We start from the raw sequence: 23000 nt of genomic DNA on the forward strand, positions 1-23000 counted from the left end.
GATTGCACAGAGAAGCCATTGAAATTCACAAACATCAGCACAACTTTAACAGAAAAGAGGAGAGTTTAAGAATGAATAAGGCTTGGCTTCCTGCCCTGAAAAACCTCCAGACAAAGACAACATTCAACAATAGCCATACAGATTAGTTTTGGATTACACACATTAACAGATCACTTCAGGATACAATGGTTCCATATTAACATACCATACCCTCATTAGCACATTATCTTGATACTTACAGGACAATACTTTTGCAGGACAATACTCAGCTCAAACCCAACCCCTTTCTGACTATATATTACTCTTTCTACACCCTTGACACTGAGAGACACTGTCCTTCAGTGTTACTACTCTGAAGATGCCTGCCACAGTTGCTGGCGAAACGTCAGGAAAGAAAATTCCAAGACCACGGTTACACAGCCCGGATAACCTACAAGAACCAATGAACTCTGACCGTGAAAGCCTTCGACAATAAAGTGTTTATTGTTGTGAGCTGCCTCAAATTGGTCTGGAGAAGGCAGAATACACATTTCTAAATAAATAAATATTGTATTTATTTAAAACGAAGATGACCCCAAATGTAAGATGCCCCCCCCAAAAAAATGTTACACACAGAATGTTTTTTTAGCATTTGACATAACTGTAACTGCTATGCAAATTTAAGATGACCCTCTCTTCTTTTTGATGGCATACTTGGGGAAAAAACAAAATCTTGCATTTGAGTATACACAGTATATTGAACCAGACTCTTCTCACATCAGCTAGCTAATCCTGACTGCTACAGTTCTGATTTTTATTCTAGTAGGCAGGAAGACTGGACCCAACCACACCCATAGTGAGAGAGGAAGACACATTGCAAGAAAAAAAATGTTTGCCATTGCTGATTTTCTATTCTGAAAAAATGCATAGAGCTGGCCTAAGAACCAAAGTGATCCAGCAGGTATGGCTGAATCAGGCCCCTCTGCGCACTCTTCAGGTGGCATCTCACTAGTAATATTGTGTGGCCTGAGTTTTTACATGGTATGGTCCAACCTATCAGCAGATATATCCAATCAGGAATTCCATGTTTATAAAAGGGGGGAAAGTATTGATTACAGAAAATGAGTCTGGCCTGGGACTCTATAACTGAGACTCTAGTATTGCAAGCAACGGGAGAACAGCAGTTATTAAAACTATTACAAAATGCGCTTATCTCATTCTTAAACAAGATTCTTCTGCAAGAATATTGTTGTTTATTTATTTCTTAATGCAGCATTCCCATGTTCAATCAATTGAATATTACATCCTGATAGTGTTCATCTGACTCAAAGTGTTGGAAATGGACGATTCATCTTCATTGAGATAAAAATACAGAGAAGCAACTGTGATTTATTTCTTGTAGGAAAGCAATGAAGGTCATGATAATACTTCTTAAGACAGTTTTTCTAACTGGAAGTCTAGAGATTACCAAATATAATTTTTCTTAAAAGGAAGGTAGTTAGGGTTATCTTGTGGCTATGGGACCAAACATCTTTCCCGATCTCTTTCTGCAAGAAAGGATTTTGATTAATTAAAATCAGAGGATGCACAAGGGAAACATTGGGCGAAAACGCATGGTTGCTTTAGCCTCCTTTATTCCCTGTTTCAGCCAGGATTCAGCCAGAATTGAACGCATGAGTTTCACTGAACGTGCGTTCAATCCTGGATGAAGCAGGGAATAAAGGAGGCTAAAGCGACAGTGCATTTTCGCCCATTGTGAACTGCGCAATGAAAGTGCATGAAATGTGAGAGGCATCGTCTATGATATTTCTGTGGAAAATTCAAAAGCATAGAAGACTAGCACAGCAACCATTTGTACTTGGTGATAAAATAACACAGTTTTCCTAATTATGTTGAGAAATTTAACAGCTATTAGTGGCTGAGAAAAAAAACATCTCTGGTTAATATTTATCTGCTCACTTCAAATTTAAGTTTTGCCTCTCCAAAATAGTCTGAGGGAGCTCACACAAAACAAAACAAAATTAAAATCACAATAGGCAAAATAAAAATAGGGTATAATACAAAGACAAAGGGTTGCCAGGTCCCTCTTCGCCACCAGTGGGAGGTTTTGGGGGCAGAGACCTGAGGAGGGCGGGGTTTGGGGAGGGGGAGGGATTTCAATGCCATAGAGTTTAATTGCCAAAGCTGCCATTTTCTCCAGGTGAACTGATCCCTATCGACTGGAGATCAGTTGTAATAGCAGGAGATCTGCAGCTAGTACCTGGAGGTTGGCAACCCTACCAAGACATCAGTAAAATACACATGAAGGATCCCATTCACCCCACATCCCTGTGTACTTTGCATGGAGTTCTTTTTTAACTTCTACAATCCTGTTCTGTACCCACAATGTAGCATTATTTGCTATTCTACTCACTTTTGTTTGTCAGGCCCAGGTTTTCATTCTCACTGAAACCAGAGTAAATATGATTTTGGAACATTCAACAAAATGCCATTAAATACTTACAAGAATCAGAACAGCTTCTAACAGCTTGGCTGTTTTTCTGAGGGATGTTTTTGGAATTGTGCTGAAGAACCACATACGTAATTTATTAATCTTGATATTCAGGAAAACAAAGAGAGCTCCTAAAAGGCCCCCAAGAATTCCAAGAAAAATGGCTGGAACAAAAGCCAACACACTCATATCCAGTAAATTCTTAACCTGAATTGAAAGAAAAAGAAACAGTACATGCTGTGAATTTTGCCAGTTAGTTGATACACAACAGCCACTGTGTGAAAAGCAATATGAACACAGCTCAGCAAATAAGCAGTAATTAGGTGAATAAGAAGCAGATTGCTCTTGCAATAGCTTTTGCATCCCAGTCAAGGACTTTGTGCCAGATCCATCAGTGTATCCAATGCTGCCTTCTACCTCTAGAATCAAGGCAGAGAAGTGCAAACACTTTATACTGGAAATGTGCCGGCAGCTTTACATTAAACCAGAATCGGCCTGCACTGAGCTACTGGATAGGATGTCCTGTGTTGTTTGATGCATGAATGACTGCTTAAGAAGTATCAGTGCTTTTTTGTTTGCATTTATAAACCAAGCTAATGCATTCTGCAAAGGCAGCCACTTGATTGCTGTAGTACAGTGATTTCCGCGACGTCCACCAACATGTTTCCTGGCGCCACTTGCTTCTTCCCTAAAGCAAATAGACTACCCTGGCTTTCCTCTACCTCATTGGAGCAGGAGATGCTTCAGAAGTCTCCAGAAGCCATGACCTTTGGGTATGTAAGGAGTGCCCATTCAGAAATAGTTGCCCCCTTTGTAAGAGGATCTTGGTTTGAGACCTCCCAAGCTTTTGTAAGTGGGTCCCAAGGCAGCCATTTTGTGATGGTGCCTACTACCCTTTCTCAAACTTCCCAGAATGCCCACTGGTTCAACAAGATTGGGAACCCCTGCCCTGTTAATATATTCAAATTTTATTTTGGCCAAAAATCAGACAGTGAATAAACAAAACGGTTGGCTAAACTTAGGTGATGGGCAGGTAGCCACAGAATTGAGAGCATACAGCTGAAGAATTATCAGCCATGAGAACGGATTTATTTCGGAATAAGAAATCTAGTGGATGTGGTGTGATTTAAAATATACTAATTAAGTTTGACTTGTATTATCATCTCTAAAACATGTTTTTTCTGAATGTATAATAGTAGATAATACATGCAATCCTGAAGGGGAGGGCAGAAACACACAGGAATTGGCGTGACCCCAACGCCAGCGTCTGTGCCACTTGTGGCATGCAAACTGGATTGGATGCCAGTGTAGGAGATCAGTCCACCTGGAGAAAATTGCCACTTTGGCCATTGGATTCTATGGCATTGAAGTCCTTCCCCTCCCCAAACCCTTCCCTCCTCAGGCTCCACCCCAAAAACCTTCCACCAGTGGCAAAGAGGGACCTGGTAACCCTACACTGGTCCCCTTGACCACCGGTGGCAGCATGACACTTGGGTACCACCGCTGACTCCCGCCAGCGTTGTCCCAGTGTATCTCCCCGCACTGGCATCCTGGGAGGCGTTCCTGGGGGCGGAGCTGCCTTTAAGCAGCTTCCTAACCTCTTTTTGGCCCAGGAACACCCCTTCATGCTGCAAAATAGCTGGCATAGCCTCGCTGAATTCAGTGGGTGAGTTTCCCAATTTTCCTATTGTCACACAGTTTACTTATTTTATTTTCTGGCAGAAGCCTCACAGCTGTGCCAGTCCTGGCCGCCATGTTTCCCCCCCACCACCACCACCACCTTAAGAATGGGCTGCCTCTCTATAAGATGCTATATGAATTTTCTACAGGCCTGCAAAGAAGAAGCCACAGAAGAGCCACAGTATATTTGCACATAACACAAAGATTAGAAACAAAGAAATAAGTATCCCCATGAAAGGAGAAACACTCACATGGGGCTTTTGTGGTGGTCTTAACTAGGGTTTGATAACTGATAGCTCAAGAACCAGCCATGGCTCCTGAAGCAGGTTTGGATCCTGAGAAAAGTGAGCCCCATTTGTGTTTTTTCTAGTTTCAGCACCCTGCACCCAGACTGGGGGATCTGAAGGGACAGTATGAATGTGCATCATGGAGGGATGGTGGGTACAAGGGAATTTGCAAAAATTGCCTCAGGAGAGCAATTTCCCTCAGTTCTTACAGAAGCCTCCCATATCCTGTCCTGTGCTGTTCCAATTGGTCCCCTATCTGCAGAAAAAAGGATAGGTGGCAAAGGTCTACTCTGTGAGAAGAATTCCACTCATAGATTTTTGGATCAGCTCTCTATTTGGCCCCCAGATTTGTTGGCTCCTAACAAATTTATTCAAGGTCCGGTTAAAGAACACATTTTATTCACAGTCTTACCTTTTATAAAAAGCTGCAATGAGACTCAATACGGAGTGAAATAGGGATGCCAGCCTCCAGGTGGGACTGCTGGAATTACAGCTCATCTCCAACTACAGGAATTAGTTCCCCTAGAGAAAATGGAGGGTGGACGCTATGGCACTGTACCCCACTAAGGTCCCTGTTTTCCCCACCTGGAGCTGGCAACCCTTCCCCGCATCCCCTGCTGGTGGCCAGTGAAGAGTGCTTTGAAATCTATTGGCTCAAGTAAGACTTATGTACATATATATTCTACTATATTTATATCTGAGGAACATCCTGGGAGGGCAAAGGACCACTGCCAAATGGCTTCTTGAGAGGGACTTTTCAGGAAATACATTGGTTTTTCAGTGCTTCCCAGAAGATGACTTCATACCATTCAATGACTGAAGCTCTATGCCTTTGAAGCCAATTTTACTACAGAGCTTTATCATGCATGAGCTGAGCCCTTGTTCAACTTCAAATGCTTATGAATTTCCAAATACAGTGAGCAGCACTATACATGGAATCCTGTACTATATTTTTTGGGTTTGAGTAACAAAATGAAGTCTAATACAGGTAGGGATACCAACACCAGCTTGGGGAACTTCTTGGAGATTTGAGTGCAGTGCCTGTGAAGGGTGGTGTTTGGGAAAGGGGAGGAGCTCAGCAGGGATATGATGCTATAGACTAGAGCCTGCTTTCTGAATCTTCTGTTTCCTCCAGAGGAACTAATCTCTGTAGTCTGGCCCCACCTGGAGGCTGGCAACCCTAAATACATGAGATTTCTCCAAGACAACTGCGTAACTGAAAATCTGAAACTTGACATCTATGAAGGTGATCCATAATATTACAAAGAGAAAGGCTGAAGAAGTGCGCTTTGCATTTGGAACATGATGTTTCTATTGCTTTGTAATTCCTGCGAGAGTTCATTGTGCTGGTTAATGATATATGCGCTCCTTAAATGATATATGATATATGTGCTCCTCCAACTAAGATGAGCTTCACCTAAGACGTGCTCCTCCACCTAAGATGAGCTTCACCTTTTTCTAAATAAGAGTATGTTGTGAAGCCTGGGTTTAGTGAGGTTTTTCCCCATGCAAATCATTGCTTTCATGACAATAAATTCGGACACCTATATTGGCGTTCAGTAACACTGTAGAGACCATTTGGTCTCTAAGATGCTACTGGACACGAATCTAGCTCTTCTACTGCAGACCAACAAATCTGAAACTATCCTCAGACATCTATAAAATCCTGCAGTACAGAAAAATCAAAGAGATGTTGTACAATAAAGCCTTTTTTTACTACACAGTTGGGGTTACCGCACTTTGTATTCCCAGCGATGTGTTAAGAGTTTGAAAATGTTGTAAAAAACATCGCTTTAAAAGGGTTTTTGGATACCACGACTTATAAATGGTTGGAAGATGTCTTCACAGCTAAAGGGGCCAAACAAAGTGTGAACAGTATTTTTTATAACGTTTTCAAACTCTTAATACATCGGTGGGAATACATAGAAAGTGGGAACAGTATTTTTTATAACATTTTCAAACTCTTAATACATCGCTGGGAATACAAGTGCGGTAACAGCCTATGTTAAACAGGGTGAAACAGAAGAAAAGAAATATTTATCTTGGAAAATAGCCCACAAACTTTCGTTTATTCACTGTAAACTCAATTGGTCACTTCTGTAAAAACACAAAAGAAGTCAAGTTTCCCTGGAGCCTGAAATTCCACTCTTCATCCGGACACACACAGAAAACTATGCAAGACAGAAGCACAACCACCACGATTATATGGACTACCTAAAATTCATAAGGATTCCGTCCTACTCCGACCCATCATGAGCGCCATTGGTTCCCCAACATATGAATTAGCTAGATATTTGACCACCCTCCTACAGGACCACATTGGAAAAACCATTTCTTACATCAAAGACTCAACTGACTTCATCAACAAAATCAGTCCGTTGAGACTCAATCCACAGGATATATTAGTCAGTTTTGATGTTGTATCCCTCTTTACCAAGGTTCCAGTAAAAGACACAATCTCATTGATTAACCAGATTTTTCCAGAAGACATAACAGCCTTATTTCACCATTGTCTGACAACAAGTTATTTCCTATGGGATAAAGAATTTTATGAACAGATTGATGGAGTAGCTATGGGACGTCCACTCAGTCCAGTAATAGCAAACGTTTACATGGAATATTTTGAAAAGACAGCATTAGAATCAGCACCTTACAAACCTACAGTCTGGTTCAGGTTCGTAGATGACACATTTACTATTTGGAGCCATGGTGAAGAAAAATTAATGGACTTTCTAAACCATCTTAATAATATCCATCCAAACATTCAGTTTACCATGGAAAAGGAAATTGAGGGTAAACTCCCATTTCTTGATACCCTTGTCATCAGTAAAACAAACTTTCAGTTAGGTCACAGGAAAGAAAATACCAAGACCACGGTTACACAGCCCGGATAACCTACAAGAACCAATGAACTCTGACCGTGAAAGCCTTCGACAATATTTTGCCCTCAAATGAGCTTGTAAAACAACTGTAAAATGTTATTTAAAGCAGCTACCATTACAATCCACTGTATCATTACAATCCACTGATCCTAGGCTGCAACTCTCTTCCCTCATCATGTTGAACACTGTTTCCCTTGCAAGAGAAAACAGAGGAAAAGTAGGAATTGAGCAGTTCTGCCCTCTCTTCATCACCTGTTACAATTTCACTTTCCTGTCCCCGCAATGGGCCTACCATGACCTTGTTTGTTATGTCTGCGTGGGAAGGATTCACGAGGTCGAAGATGGAGTTCAACAACAACCGCTTTATTGTAACTCAGCACAGAACTAGTTAACACAACGAGCAAACCCTGTTTATATGCCCCCCTGGCCGCCCGCAGCCACTCCCCCCTTAATCCGTGATAGGGGGAACATAACCGCCTGGTGACCAATGGTACATGTTGGCTTAGAGTCAATGGGGTTCATTTGCTTAACCAATAGGGCGAGCAGGGGTTAGGATCCCTCATGCAGAACTCAAGCTCCTAAGTCTCCCCTTGCTTACTACCCAAATATATACATACACAACACCCCTCCCCCCTAAGTCCGAGCGACCCTCGCTGTGCACTGGGAGCACACAAAGTCCTGGTGGTAGCTCGGCCACGATTGATTCCGCTGGGAACGGCGCGGTGCTAGGATGGGGGATGTCGGGTGATCCGTCGGTGCCGGATCAGTCTCACCCTCGGTGGCTGGGTAGTTGTCCACTGGGCGGTTGGTGGTGTCCGTCGCTAGCAGCGGCAACGGTTGCTCCGGTCGCTCCGGTTGTTCCGGCTCCCTGGTGATGGGAGTCGGCAGCAGCGCTGGAGCTGTGGCTGCTTCCGGCAAGTCGACGGGGCGGTGGCATAGCTAATCGATGTGGCACCGCAGAACACGCCCCTCCGGGGTGGTGACCCGATAGGATACCAGGCTGGTGGCATCCTGGACAGTGGCTGCAATCCATGCAGGGCCTGCTCCGTAGTTTCGGGCGAACACGGGGTCGTCCTGCTCAACGACCCTCGGTGTGGTGGTTGAGTCCTTGTGGCCTGGGTACTCAGGCGCCAGGTCAGGGTGCAGCCGGTCGAGCAGTGTTTTCGGCCGGCGACCTATGAGGAGTTCCGCGGGGCTCTTGCCGGACCATCCGTTCCGCCTGTCCGTTGGTGGAGGGGTGGAATGGGGCCGAGGTTGCGTGGTGGATCAAGTTCTTGGCCAGGAACTCCTTGAACTCGGAGGACGTAAACTGGGCCCTGTTGTCGGAGACCACGGTGTCCGGCAACCCGTGGGTTGCGAAGACCTTGCGCAGCTCTCGGATGACCGTACGCGAGGTCATGGATCTGACGTCGACCACCTCCAGCCATTTAGAGTAGGAGTCCATGATAATCAGAAAAGTCTTACCCTGAAAGGGCCCCGCGAAGTCTATGTGGATGCGGGACCAGTGTGTGTGTGTGTGGACTCCCAGTGCTGGGTCGGGGTGTGCAGCATCTCCAGTCGTGACTCCTGGCAGGGTCGGCAACGGCTCACCCACTCCTCGACAGCAGCGTCTATGCCTGGCCACCACACGTAGCTCCTAGCCAGGGCCTTCATGCGCACGATCCCCGGGTGGCAGACGTGTAGAGCCTCCAGGACCCTTGTGCGCAGCTTCACCGGAACCACCACGAGGCTCCCCCAGAGCAGGCACCCCTTGTTGAGTGATAGCTCGTGTTGGCGGGTGGCGAACGGCTTGAATTCCCTGTCCGGCTTGGCGGCCAGCCACCCCTTCCCCACCCAGTTGAGAACCCGGATGAGGGTGCGATCCTTAGCCGTGTGCACGGCGATGTCCGACGCTTGGAGGGGGCATTGGGCAGCAACTCCAGCAGCATGACGTCGCTGGCGGGGTGTGGGTCAGGGTCAGAAACCTCCAGCGGCAGGCGGCTGAGGGCATCGGCATTGCCGATGGACTTCCCGGGCTGATGGGCAAGCTGGAACTCGTAGGCGTTCATGAAGACCGACCAAACTTGTCCAGTAGGCGGTGGAGGGGCTCAGCGATCGACGCCTTGTTGGGCAGGAAGGCGTGGTAGAAATTCAAAAGTCCTAAGAACGCCTGGAGTTCCTGCTTGCATTTGGGCGGAGGGGCGCTGTGGATCGCCTTGACTTTCGATGGGGTCGGGTGGATTCCAGCAGCATTGATGAGGTAGCCCAGGAACTCCACCTGCGGCAGGCCCAGCTGGCATTTTTCGCGCTTGACGGTGAGGCCCGCGGACCTGAAGCGGCCGAGCACCTGGCGGACTCGGTCCAGGAGTTCCCCCTCGGAGGCAGCAGCGATCAGGACGTCATCAAAATATGGGACGATGCCAGGCAGGCCCTTCAGGAGGTCTTCCATGATGTTTTGGAAGATACCCGGGGCCGTGCTGACCCCGAACTGCAGGCGGGTCACCCTGAACGCTCTCTGGTGCGTGATGATGGTTTGTGCCTCCGCCGACTCTGCATCCACCGGCAGCTGTTGATAGGCCTGGGCCAGATCCAGTTTGGCGAAGACCCGGCCCCGGGGAGGGAGGCCAGAAGGTGGCTGACAACCGGCACAGGATATGTGTGACTCTGAAGGGCCCGGTTCAGAGTGCACTTGTAGTCCACGCAGATGCGGACGTCCCCGTTCGGCTTCAAGGATGTCACAATCGGAGTCTCCCACTTCGCGTTGGGCATGGGACCTCAACGCCCTGGGCGATGAGCCGATCGAGCTCTGTGTCGATCCGGTCCTTGAGTGCGAAGGGGACACAGTGGGGCTTCAGGCGGATGGGGGCGGTGGCGGGGTCGACGAGGAGGCGGACAGGTGGCCCCTTGTAGCGACCCAATGGTCCTCGCCAAACATCCTTGAACTCGGACCAGACGGAATCGAGGGATGCGTGGCTGATGTGGTGGAGGCCCGTGATTTTAAGTCTGAGGGTCTGGAACCACTCAAACCCAAGAAGGCTGGCACAGGGGCCCTCGACAACAACGAGGTGCAGGCGGCTGGTGAACGACCCGTAGCGCACGTTCACGCGAGTGACACCCTTGACCAGAACACGGCGGTGTTGGAACTCCGTGATAATCAGGCCGGAGGGCTCAGTTTGGGCAATGAGGCGTGCTTGGCCAGGTCCCGGAAGGTGTCCGCAGAAATGATGGAGAGGGCGGACCCGGAATCCACTTCCATTTCGCAGGGTGTCCCCTCAATGAAAACAGTGGCTGAGAGCTTGTCGATGCCGCTTCCTGCCGCCTGGAGGGAGGCTGCCCCGGCCCCCGCTGGGCCGCGCCGCTGCTTCCTGCCGCCGAGAGAGGCCTGGGGCGGCCTCCTGCAGCTGCAGGGAGGCTGCCCCAGTCCCCGCCGGGCCGCACCGCCGCCGCCGCCGGGCCCACGCCGCTTGCTGCCAGGAGCCCTGTCAGGTAAGCCTGCGGGGGGGAGGGGTTATAAGCTGACCCTCGGCTTATACGCGGGTGCCTAATGTTTCCCCATTTTTTGGGAGAAATTAGGCACCTTGGCTTATACGCGGGTCAGCTTATACACGGGTATATACAGTATATACATACACAACATTATTCTTACTTTGAATATAACAAAATAACTCTTTTTTGCTGTTTTTAACATGTCTCACTAGCCTAAGCTTATACTGAGCTTTAGCTTTTCTAACACTTTCCCTACAAACACTGGTTATTTGTCTGTATTAATCCTTGGTTATAAGGATGTCCTTCCATTTCCCAAATGAGTCTTTTCTAATTGTCTTTTCCAGTGAGAAGGTATTTCAGAAGTAAACTCAAGCCCAGGAGAGACTTGAGTCTGTCAGAGTAACAAGTTGCCCATAATAATCTGACAGAGACAGCTGACAGGTAGCTGTCAGATCAGAGGTATCTAGGATGATGCAAGAGGCAGCAAGAGCCTTGCAGGTTCTAGGGTGAACTGCAACTAACCGGTTTGAATTAGTAAGGATGATGTAATACTGGGGCCAGGTCTGCAGGTGGCCTTATTGGTTTCAGGTGGTGTTTTGTATATAAGCCTATGTAACTGTAACTCTGTGTTGGGAAGTTTGGTGGAGAGAAGTGTAAGTGACCGTTTGTTTTTTATCTGTGCACTATAAATTAAACAACACTGTTTTCTATAAAGCAAGGAGTTCTGGTGGTGTGTCCTGGATAACTGCTAATCCGCCTGCTTCGACGTCAGAGTCTGCATCTCACTAGTAGAAATGAAAAACCTCACTGCATCAGCCGATCATACATAAAAACCTAAGAAACAGGGCTGTGCCAAAGCAACTACCCCGAGTTTCAAATTTGTTTTTTACTCATGGAGATAGGCAAGTCCTGATTTTGAGAGCAGAGAGACTCTCACACTGAAATTGTTTGGAACTGGTGCGTGTGCCCTTACAGTGAGATAATGTGACATCAGAGTATAACTATGCCAACACGGTGCCTGTGTATTTCCTGAGACGTGTATTTCCTGAGGTACTACCTGAGCTCATACAGGCACAGCTGCTTTCTAAAGGGTCACGTCAACAATGCTAAGTTTCTGTTTTCTGTGAGATCTTCAGTGTGATTGTTTTATTTCTGCCTTTCTCATTGAGACTCAAGGCACATTACACAGTTACACAGTATGACAATCCATATAAGTCAACTCAAGTTAGGATGCATCCGTACACAGACACAAAGCCTGGTTTGAGAGAAGGTCTCCATATCAATTGACTAGAACTTAAAAAACAGAACAGTGGTATCTTAAGTTTCCTCAGACATATTCCCCTATGGCTGCAGGCTTAAATTTATCTCTCTGCAAATTTAAATCAAATAAGTTGTGTAGAACTAATACAGTTTGTGTCAAGAAAATGAATGAGCACAATGCAAGACATTTAAGAATGCCATTCATTATTCTCATGATTTGTGGCACCAGTTTTTTAGTCAAGGTAGTAAAGCATAGTCAAACGACATAGTAACACCTTGGAAAGCAAACAGAAAAGATCTTATTTTAGCCTACAGTCATGCCAAAATCGCTCAACATCACTATGCTCAGAAAGCTATTTGGGTTCTTTGTTATATTTTATTCTTAGCCATGGGAACAAACCAGAAATTTTGGGCATTCCTGTGTGAGAACAAGAAAGGGATTGCTTGTTCAGGCCAGATCTGTAGAAGACTTTTTTCTTTCATAACTTATACCTTCAGCAGAATGAAGGTGTGAACAAAATCTACTCTATCATGTTGATTATATATGCATATATAAAGAAAAAATATATATATAATATATCGGGGGCATCATTTTGTACTTTTGCCCCCCCTTAAAAAAATATAGATCCAGACCTGATATTTTAAATATGTTAATATGTTCAAAGCAATATGGATGCTGCCATATAACGCCAGTTGATAAACGTAGCACGTACCCAAAATAAAATCCTTTTCTCGGCTTTGAAAAATCCAAACTGCCCCCTGTAGACAAACCCGCTGAGAGAAGAGGAGAGCAAATCTGTGGTGAAAGCAGCCATCATGCAGCAGAAGAATGTTTGCCAGGCCAGCTTGATGTCCCAGAAAGAGGCCACTTCCTCCAGTGTAAATAGAAGTCCACCCACCGGAGCATGGAATACAGAGGCAATCCCTGCTCCTGCACCAGCCGTAATGAAATTCCTCCTATGAGAGGAGGAAAAACACTTTAGACAAAAGCAACAATGCATAGGGTTGCCAACCTCCCGGTGGCGGCTGGAGATCTCCCACTATTACAACTGATCTCCAGGTAGGGTTGCCAACCTCCAGGTAGTAGCTGGAGATCTCCTGCTATTACAACTGATCTCCAGCCGATAGAGATTGGTTCCCCTGGACAAAATGGCCGCTTTGGCAATTAGACTCTATGGCATTGAAGTCCCTCCCCTCACCAAACCCCGCCCTCCTCAGGCTCCACCCCAAAAACCTCCCGCCGGTAGCAAAGAGGGACCTGGCAACCCTATTTCCAGGTGAAAGAGATCAGTTCCCCTGGAGAAAATGGCCGCTTTGGAAGGTGGATTCTATGGCATTATACCCTGCTTAAGTTCTTCCCTCCCCAAACCCTGTTCTCCTCAGGCTCCACCCTCAAAATTTCCAGGTATTTCCTAACCCGGAGCTGGCAACCCTAACAATGCAGCACAGCACAGCTTTTTCAGAATCAGATTTTGTATAACAGACTTCTGTGCTCTTGACCTTTAGTATTGACATAAAGAGTTGCTAGGACGAAGTTCCCGGTTTGCACATGTTTGGAGTAGAAATCAAAATAATATCTTCTTTTTTAAAGGCCCACAGAGCTGGACACTGGAGTCACTCAAATACAATGGATGCATCACCCTACCTAGTATTCTAATTAATCCCACCAAAGAATAAAACAAAACAGGCTTTTAAGTTTTGTAATCTGACAAGACTCCATATAAAAACCTATTGGTTGGTTTAAACACAGGGAAATGTCTGCTTTAAAGAAAAGAAAACAGTGGCAGCTGATGCCCCCCCCAGCAAAAGCAGTAAAGTTTCAAACTAGTCACACCTGGTTTATCAAGCGCTGCCCGCCTAAAATTCCCTCCCAGGGCAGGTTTTTCAAGATCACTTTTATCTTCCTGAGGTAGGGAAGTCATTAGCTAAGGGTGATATTATAGGAGCAGTAAAACTTCTAAACTTGAGAACGACCCTTCTTGTTAAATGTATATGTTTCTAAAACCAACAATTCATACACCTTAAAATGAATACTTAGGTTTAAGAACAGGAACACAGAAATTTCTGTTTGTGATGAGGTAATCACTGGTTTTCCTTTTATTTCTTTGAAACCGCAGATTGGCAGTCCATCTGAAAAAGAATGGTTGCCACAGTCCCATGGAGGCGTGAAAATGGCAGGCCCTCTGAAACTTACACTTTTCTATGATTACCACACTGTTTCTGGATCATCTTATTCAGAGTTCACAGACTCTTGTGAAGCTGAATCAGATCAACTACTCTAGTGCAATGGGGCACAAGAGGCAGTGTATTACCTGTGTAATCTATCAGATGAATTCCAGCTGCCAGGGGGACTTTTATGAACATGTAAAGGATCTTTGAAAATCTGCACTCTTAGATCAGATTTCTTCCTTAAATACAGTTTAAGGAATACATCCCTAATTTATGCCAGTAATTGCTGAAGCAAGTGTAAGAGGCAAAATGTATCCTGTTTATTTGGACTGTCTGGTTATCCTTGGGCCATAGGAAGCTTTTTGTTTGGATGTACAACAAACACAATGGTCAAAGGCATATGTTTTATTTACATGCTTTGATCATCTAGTGAAATAGCTATATTGCTTGATCCTTCAAACCCTTCCATATGCAAGCTTAACACGAACAATCAGAATAAATCCAGTGTTCACTGATACGATATTTTATGGGTCTCAACGTTTTACCAATGTACCAGTGCTGGCATGCGCATCTAATAACGTAAATAAGGTTTTGTGAGTCGCAATTGTTGAAACTCTCAATAGTAAATGTGCGACCTGTTATTGGGTTTGTGATATCACGTACAGTCAACATAAACTTACAGCTTAAACAGAATCCACATTTAAAATTTCCTTTTGGTAATCTAGATGTTGTTATGGAGCGTGGTATTTTATTTACCAATATTTTAATACCACTATTAAGTATATAAAATTTGTTAAGTGCATTTTGTTGCTGTTCTCGTTTAACAATTAGCTTTACAGCACGCTAACGTTTGTTTGCCAAACCTCCAGGTACTAGCTGGAGATCTCCTACTATTACAACTGATCTCTAACCGATAGAGATCAGTTCACTTGGAGAAAATGGCAGCTTTGGCAATTGGACTCTGTGGCATTGAAGTCCCTCCCCTCCCCAAACCTGCTCTCCTCAGGCTCCGCCCCCAAAATCTCCAGGTATTTTCCAACCGGAGCTGGAAACCCTATCTTCCTGGCACCATTCAGCTGGCCAGCAGGGGGACTAGGGTTGCCAGGTCCCTCTTCACCACCAATGGAAGGTTTTGGGGGCAGAGCCTGAGAAGGGCAGGGTTTGGGGAGGGGCAGGACTTCAATGTCATAGAGTCCAATTGCCAAAGCAGCCATTTTCTCCAGGTGAACTGATCTCTGTCGGAGATCAGTTGTAATAGCAGGAGATCTCCAGCTAGTACTTGGAAGTTGGCAACCCTAAGGGGGACTTACCAGCAGTAAACTGAGGCCTAGGTCTCTGTCATTGGCAAAGTGTCGACATCACTTCTGGCACTCACCAGAAGTGGCATCATCACATTGCCAGTGACATGTGGATGCGTTGGTATTTGGGGGAAAACTCTGTGGTAAAAATAGCTTCTACTAGGGCTGTCGATTCGGTTCGGCCCGAACCGAAAAACAGCCGAATTTCCCAATTCGGTGGTTTTAGTTCGGAAGGAACCGAACTCAAAGATAGCGGGAAACCAGGGGAGCCGAATTCAGCGAGTTCGGGAGTTCACGAATAAATCCGGCAAATTCCGGGCCGTCAGTAAGCAGCATTCTCCTCCCCCGACCATTCGGTGGCCAAGCTGGGTCTTCTTCTGGCCAATCAGTCAGGATTGAGTACTGGAGGAATCAGGTGATGCGCGGCCAGGCCCGGGAGAGAGAGAGAGTGAGAGAAATCCTCGTGTGTGTGTGGGGGGTGCTTGTGCACATTCGCTTTCCGTGGCTGCAGGGGGCGCATTTTGGGGGGTACAGACCCCAAACTTTCAGTGGAGCTTCAGACAAGCCTTCTTAAGAGACCCCCAAAATTTTGTAAACATTGGGTCAGGGGGTCCCAAGATATGGGCTCCACCCCTTTTCCCTCCCCCCTTTTCCATTTCCGTGGCTGCAGGGGGCGCTTTTTTGGGGGTGCAGCCCCCAAACCTTCAGAATATCTTCAGTCGAGCCTTCTTAAGAGACCCCCCAAGTTTTGTAAAGATGGGTTCAGTGGGGGCAGAAATATCGGCTCCCCCCCTTTTCTCTTTCTGTGGCTGCAGGGTGCGCATTTTTGGGGGTACAGACCCCAAACTTTCAGCGGAGCTTCAGACAAGCCTTCTTAAGAGACCCCCCAAGTTTTGTAAACATTGGGTCAGGGCCCCCCGAGATATGGGCTTTCCCCTTTCCCCTTTTCCCTATTGGGATGAATGGATCACCCGATCCTGTATGCATCTCCAGAGCAAACGTCCCATGCTTAAATGGAATCGTCTTGGATTACCCAGTCCTCCTCCCAGCCCCTCCTGATGAAACAGAACACAGCCACAGTAAGACCCCTTTGGGGGCTTTAATCTATACTTTTTCTCCTGTGTGTGTGGGGGGAGGGAAAGCAGAGTCTGTGTGTGTGTGGGGAGAGAGCAGTTTCTGTGGGTGGGTGGGGGAAGCCAAAGGGAGCTTTCGCCCGTTCTGCCTGGGTGTGTGTGTGCCCCCTCGAGTCTCTCTCTCCCTGGTTTGAGGGGGGGGGCTTCAGTTGTATGTCCTCAGGTTTTCCCTCATTCATACGACGGTTAGGTCTATTTTGATGCTTGCTAAAACTGGTTTTCAAACGGTGACTTAAAGAATGCATTTGCCTGGTCCCGAGTCCCATGCAAAAGGGGAAATTCCACCCCCTCCTGCTCATTATGCATAGCTATATAAACAAAACAAAAGCACTCCCGTGCCTATACCATATGGTTTGGAAATTAGCACGGGTAAAAGGTACACAAATGCACAGAGCCAAGTAGCAAAAATGCAAATGTTAATAAGTGCAAAACATCAAAGACAGCAGTGTGAGACAAATAGACCTAACAGCAGTGACTACACAATGTACTAACAGCAGTGACTACACAATGTACAATATATACATGGATTATAGAATAACCAGGCAAAAAAGTCCTCTTCTTAAGTCTATCAAAGTTGGTTGGTTCCAATTGTATAATATGTTCATCTGATATGAATCCAGTGAATATAAATCCAAAGATGGGGGATGGCCGTTTCACCTTGGTTTCTTCAGCCCCATATTATCTCCTATATATAAATACTTGTATTAAAAATATTATCATATCTATATTCACATTGGTACATATAATATAAAATTATTATATACTTACATCCATGTAATGGTAATTCCAGAATATAACAAAGTCCACAAAGGTACACTATTAAGCCACAGCAATGTCCACAGGTTCCCAAGTGGGATACTAGCTTAGTAAAAACCTTCAATCTTTGCTTCCAATTAAATACAAAACAGGTGTTGAACTCCGGCTCCAGCGTGCATCTCCTTCCTGAGTTACCGTATATACTCTATCACAGAAGCCCTTATTGGGTGAAAACTACCGTATGCTTTATATGAAACATGAAAGATCGTTTTCAAGGTTCAAACCTCTCGGTTTAACAGAATCAAAGAAATGGATGAAAAAAGCCACTTTTTGTCTTAAAATTCTTTCTGTGTTTCTTTTATCATAATGTTTTCCCTTAAGGTGCCAGATTACAAAAAACCGGAGATCATTTTCAGAATGGTGGGCAGAAACAAAATGGTCTACTACCGGGGCTGTAAGAACTTTTGTGCGTAAAGACTAGAAAGACTACTTCTATAAAAGATAGGTTAGTACATACAGACATGACACAAACATCTGAACCTAGGGACATCGGTAGGGGTCACTTTAAATGCCATAACTGCTTGGCATGTAGTCTTTGTTTGGAAGTAAAAGAATTCCACCGTACTGACAGACAATTCACCTTCAAGCTACTAGGCTTTACTAATTGTAATACCAAGAATTCTGTTTATTGCCTTTTTTGTCCCTGTGGTCTTGTTTACATTGGTTCTAGTATTAGACCCATCAAAAATAGAATATTAGAGCACCGTGCGCGCATACGCACAAAAGTTCTTACAGCCCCGGTAGTAGACCATTTTGTTTCTGCCCACCATTCTGAAAATGATCTCTGGTTTTTTGTAATCTGGCACCTTAAGGGAAAACATTATGATAAAAGAAACACAGAAAGAATTTTAAGACAAAAAGAGGCTTTTTTCATCCATCTCTTTGATTCTGTTAAACCGAGAGGTTTGAACCTTGAAAACGATCTTTCATGTTTCATATCAAGCATACGGTAGTTTTCACCCAGTAAGGGCTTCTGTGATAGAGTATATACGGTAACTTAGGAAGGAGATGCACGCTGGAGCCGGAGTTCAACACCTGTTTTGTATTTAATTGGAAGCAAAGATTGAAGGTTTTTACTAAGCTAGTATCCCACTTGGGAACCTGTGGACATTGCTGTGGCTTAATAGTGTACCTTTGTGGACTTTGTTATATTATGGAATTACCATTACATGGATGTAAGTATATAATAATTTTATATTATATGTACCAATGTGAATATAGATATGATAATATTTTTAATACAAGTATTTATATATAGGAGATAATATGGGGCTGAAGAAACCAAGGTGAAACGGCCATCCCCCATCTTTGGATTTATATTCACTGGATTCATACCAGATGAACATATTATACAATTGGAACCAACCAACTTAAGAAGAGGACTTTTTTGCCTGGTTATTCTATAATCCATGTATATATTGTACATTGTGTAGTCACTGCTGTTAGTACATTGTGTAGTCACTGCTGTTAGGTCTATTTGTCTCACACTGCTGTCTTCGATGTTTTGCACTTATTAACATTTGCATTTTTGCTACTTGGCTCTGTGCATTTGTGTACCTTTTACCCGTGCTAATTTCCAAAACATTATGCATAGCTAGCTGCCTCTGTCCCTTTCCATGGTTTGCAAACTCCCAGGTGTCAGGTGTTGCTTTGCATGTTTGCAAAGGTATTGCTTTGCAATTGTGTTGCTTTGCAGTGTTGCTTTGCAGTTGTGTTGCTTTGCAAACTTCTTAGCACCTGCCCCACCCTTTGCATGTTTGCAAAGGTGTTGCTTTGCAGTTGTGTTGCTTTGCAGTGTTGCTTTGCAGTTGTGTTGCTTTGCAAACTTCTTAGCACCTGCCCCGCCCTTTGCATGTTTGCAAAGGTGTTGCTTTGCAGTTGTGTTGCTTTGCAGTGTTGCTTTGCAGTTGTGTTGCTTTGCAAACTTCTTTGCACCTGCCCCGCCCTTGCTCTCATCAGCTGTTTGTCGGGGCGGCAAGCTCTGCTCACAGATGCACATTAAGGGTGGGGGGACCCCTTTCGGGGCCCATATCTCAGCCCCCCCTGACCCAATCTTTACAAAACCTGGGGGGTCTGGCAAGAAGGGTCCTTTGAAGCTCCGCTGAAAGTTTGGGACCTCTACCCCAAAAAATGCCCCCCCAGAGCCGCGGAAAGGCATGGTTGTGTTTTTAATGGCTTTATTCGGCTGAATTTTTTTCCCGAACTTTGAATTCCCGCCGAATTGCATGGACCCGAAGTGGGGGAGTTCAGACTTCAGCATATCCCGAATCTAAATGGGCCAAATTCAGCCGAATCCGAACTATACCAATTTTTTTTTAAAATTCAACAGCCCTAGCTTCTACCATAGAGTTTTTGCCCAAATACCAGAGCATCCCCACATGACATCACTTCTGGTACGTGCTGGAAGTAAAGTTGACATGTCACTGGCAACAGAGGCCTAGGCCTCAGTTTGCTACCAGTAAGTTCCCCCACTCCCCCATCCCCCACCGGATGCCAAGGGGTACCTGGCAACCCTAATAGGAAGTGACTTTTCAGTTTCTCACACTGAGTGAAATAGGGTTGCCAGGTCCCTCTTCACCACCGGCGGGAGACTTCTGGGGTGGAGCCTGAGGAGGGCGGGGTTTGGGGAGGGGAGGGACTTTGGTTACATAGAGTTTAATTGCCAAAGCGGCTGTTTTTCTCCAGGTGATCTGATCTCTATCAGCTGGAGATCAGTTGAATTAGCAGGAGATCTCCTGCTACTACCTGGCAGTTGGCAACCCTAGAGTGAAACCCTTATATATAAGCAACATCAATTTAAAGTGCTATCGTGAATGGAAAGATCTATTCGGTTCATGCTTTATAGTTAGATACTACTTCAATATGTGCCTAAAGACCATGAACAGGAGTCTGAACTTCATTTCCTTCTATGTATTCAACATAGCACTTTCATTTTACTATATCTGACCTCTGTCTACTCCTGAGGCATGGAAAACAGAAGAATATCATAGCAGGGTTCCCTGGCAAAAATTTCCAATTGAGATTTTAAAAAACTGGCAAACAGTTTTCTTGGCAGAGCACTATTTCTTGTCTCAAAGTTAAGAAAAGGCCCGTAAAAAGAAGGGTCATATAAGTATATGGCACAAGTTAAAGTGAGAGAGGTAGTGAAATCTAGATATTTCAAGATAACTGAAATCTCATGCTGCCCCATGAAACCACACAAATAGGAGGAGTTGCAGCAGAAATACAACCTCTCTGCACGAATATATACCTCAAACTTTGCATACTTTGATAAATATACATGACACATTTCCTTACTTGTCAGCTGAATTCCAAAACCTGGTCAAGGAAGGAAGATGAATTCCAAGGATTTCGGACTTGAACTGGCTCAATCCATATCCTATTATTGCACTGAAAAGAAATAGTTTCTAAACATTAATGGGACATTTAACTTGCACTTTTACAACATTTAAATTAAAGAAAATCAGTAATCAGATAGCACAGAGCTGTGGAGCAATTTTGAATATTTCTTCAGGTTATGAATTTGATGGACCAAGGGTCTGATTCATTATAAGGCAACTTCATGTGTTCATGCAATAGCTTTTGAGTAAGCATCATTACCTTACTTTCAGAGTCATCTTCTATTCAGTTTAGGGCAGGGTCTGAGAATGAGCAGAGTCTCCTAGATCCTCAGTCTTTTTATATAAGGGTTAGGGAAGACATCCTGATGTGTTCTGGCCTATAGTTATTAAGAGGGCTATCTTTGTGGTATTACACATATTCCTAGACCAGGCCTTCTTAAACTTTTTCCACTCGCAACCTCTTTTCGCCTGAGAAATTTGTATGCGACCCCAGGTATATAGGTATATAAATAGCTATACAAATCAAACATTTACTGATAATAAATCATAAAGAAATTTATTTTGAAACAATTCTTTGGTATACATATAATTTTACCATTTACTGTTGCCAAATTTTTCATGACCCCCACATTCAGTTACATGATCTAGGGTTGCCAGGTCCTTCTTCGCCATCAGTGGGAGATTTTTGGGGCGGAGCCTGAGGAGGGCGGGGTTTGGGAAGGGGAGGGACTTCAATGCCATAGAGTTTGATTGCCAAAGCAGCCATTTTTCTCCAGGTAATCTGATCTCTATCGGCTGGAGATCAGTTGAATTAGCAGGAGATCTCCTACTACTACCTGGCAGCTGGCAACCCTAACGTGACCCCATATGGGGTCACGACCCACAGTTCAAGAAGCTTTGCCCTAGAGACATGGCTATAAAAAGGTGGGGACTGAGGGGATAAATTCTGGTGATCCTAGACACAAGGTGACGTCAGTGTGCGGTTGTAAAATCAGCAGTCCCTTTATTGAGGCGAAGGAAAAGAGGACTGTGGAACAGTCACTCTCTCAGGGTCTAACCTACCTAACACAGTAGTTGTGAGGATAAAATGGGGAAATATATACACTGTCCTTGAAGGAAGAGTGAGATATAAATGGGAAGAATGGAGGGAGGACATGTATGCATAACAATTATCAGCTTATTTGGGTTAATAGTGAGTCAGGATTTTTTTTTAGTGTTTGAATTGGGAGTAGGGAGGATCAGATAGAATCTTTGTTGGAAGGGGGCTTGATGGTTGTTAGCAGCCCTGCATTGACTAGGACAGTGGTCGGCAAACCGCGGCTCGTGAGCCGCATGCGGCTCTTAGGCCCCTTGAGTGCAGCTCTGGAAAGCGCCCTCCTCCTCCTCCCCCACTTTCCCTCCCCTCACAGCACGGCCGGGTTTTGCACCCGGTGTTCGAGGGCCGGTGGTGCGGGCGGCGGCAGCCAATCAGCGGGCGGGATTTTTCACGCTGGTTTTGGCTGGCGGAGGAGGCCGAGGTGCTGCGGATGGGGGGACAGGCAGATGGCACGCCGGCCGGGGAGGGAAGGAAGGAAGGAGCCCAGGCGGTGGTGGCGAGGAGGAGGAGGAGGTCGGGGCCCAGGGGGCGAAGCCATGTTTGATTCATTTGTACTCTCTTTTTGGGATTTGTACTCTCTACGTGATTTGCCACTCAGATGCACATTTTTCCCATCCAGATATTCAAAACTCAACAATAAGCCCCCCTGCAATGTGCATCTAGAAAGTGGCAAATCCAAGGCAAAACCTCCCGTGCATGAATGGTTGTTAAAAGGCGTTTTGGCTCTCAAAAGAAATCTCAATCGTTGTACTGTTGATATTTGGCTCTGTTGACTAATGAGTTTGCCGACCACTGGACTAGGAGGTCCGTGGGGACTGAATTTCCACCACAGATTGCCAGTTTGAGGCCCACTGAGGACTCAAGTATTGATATTTATTTTTTAATTTGAAATAATTCTTTAGAACATATTTTTACATTTATGTAAAAGCATTCAGAACAGAAGAAAAAGATCTAATGTTGTTGCAGACAGAGAAGAGGAAGTAAGAACCATCAAAACATGAAGGCTTAAACAAATAAAATCAGAAGGAAATGCTGTGGTTATACAACCCACGGGAGTGTCTCCAGCACAAGCCACACTGAAATGAGTGTCACACGGCTATGCT

General features: G+C 45.1%; 1 protein-coding gene across 1 annotated transcript in view; it reads right to left on the reverse strand.

Annotated features, from left to right (window-relative positions):
- LOC130481971 (chloride channel protein D-like) overlaps positions 1–23000 on the reverse strand; it is a 70671-nt gene that overhangs the window by 41022 nt on the left and 6649 nt on the right. The window contains exons 4-6 of the mRNA XM_056854755.1: positions 20758–20850; positions 12758–13001; positions 2483–2677 (exon numbers count right to left, since the gene is read on the reverse strand). Of these exons, the coding sequence (XP_056710733.1) occupies positions 2483–2677; positions 12758–13001; positions 20758–20850 (532 nt within the window). The remainder of the gene's footprint in view (positions 1–2482; positions 2678–12757; positions 13002–20757; positions 20851–23000) is intronic.

The sequence above is a fragment of the Euleptes europaea genome, chromosome 8 (genome assembly GCF_029931775.1).
Source record: "Euleptes europaea isolate rEulEur1 chromosome 8, rEulEur1.hap1, whole genome shotgun sequence".
Classification (NCBI taxonomy): domain Eukaryota; kingdom Metazoa; phylum Chordata; class Lepidosauria; order Squamata; family Sphaerodactylidae; genus Euleptes; species Euleptes europaea.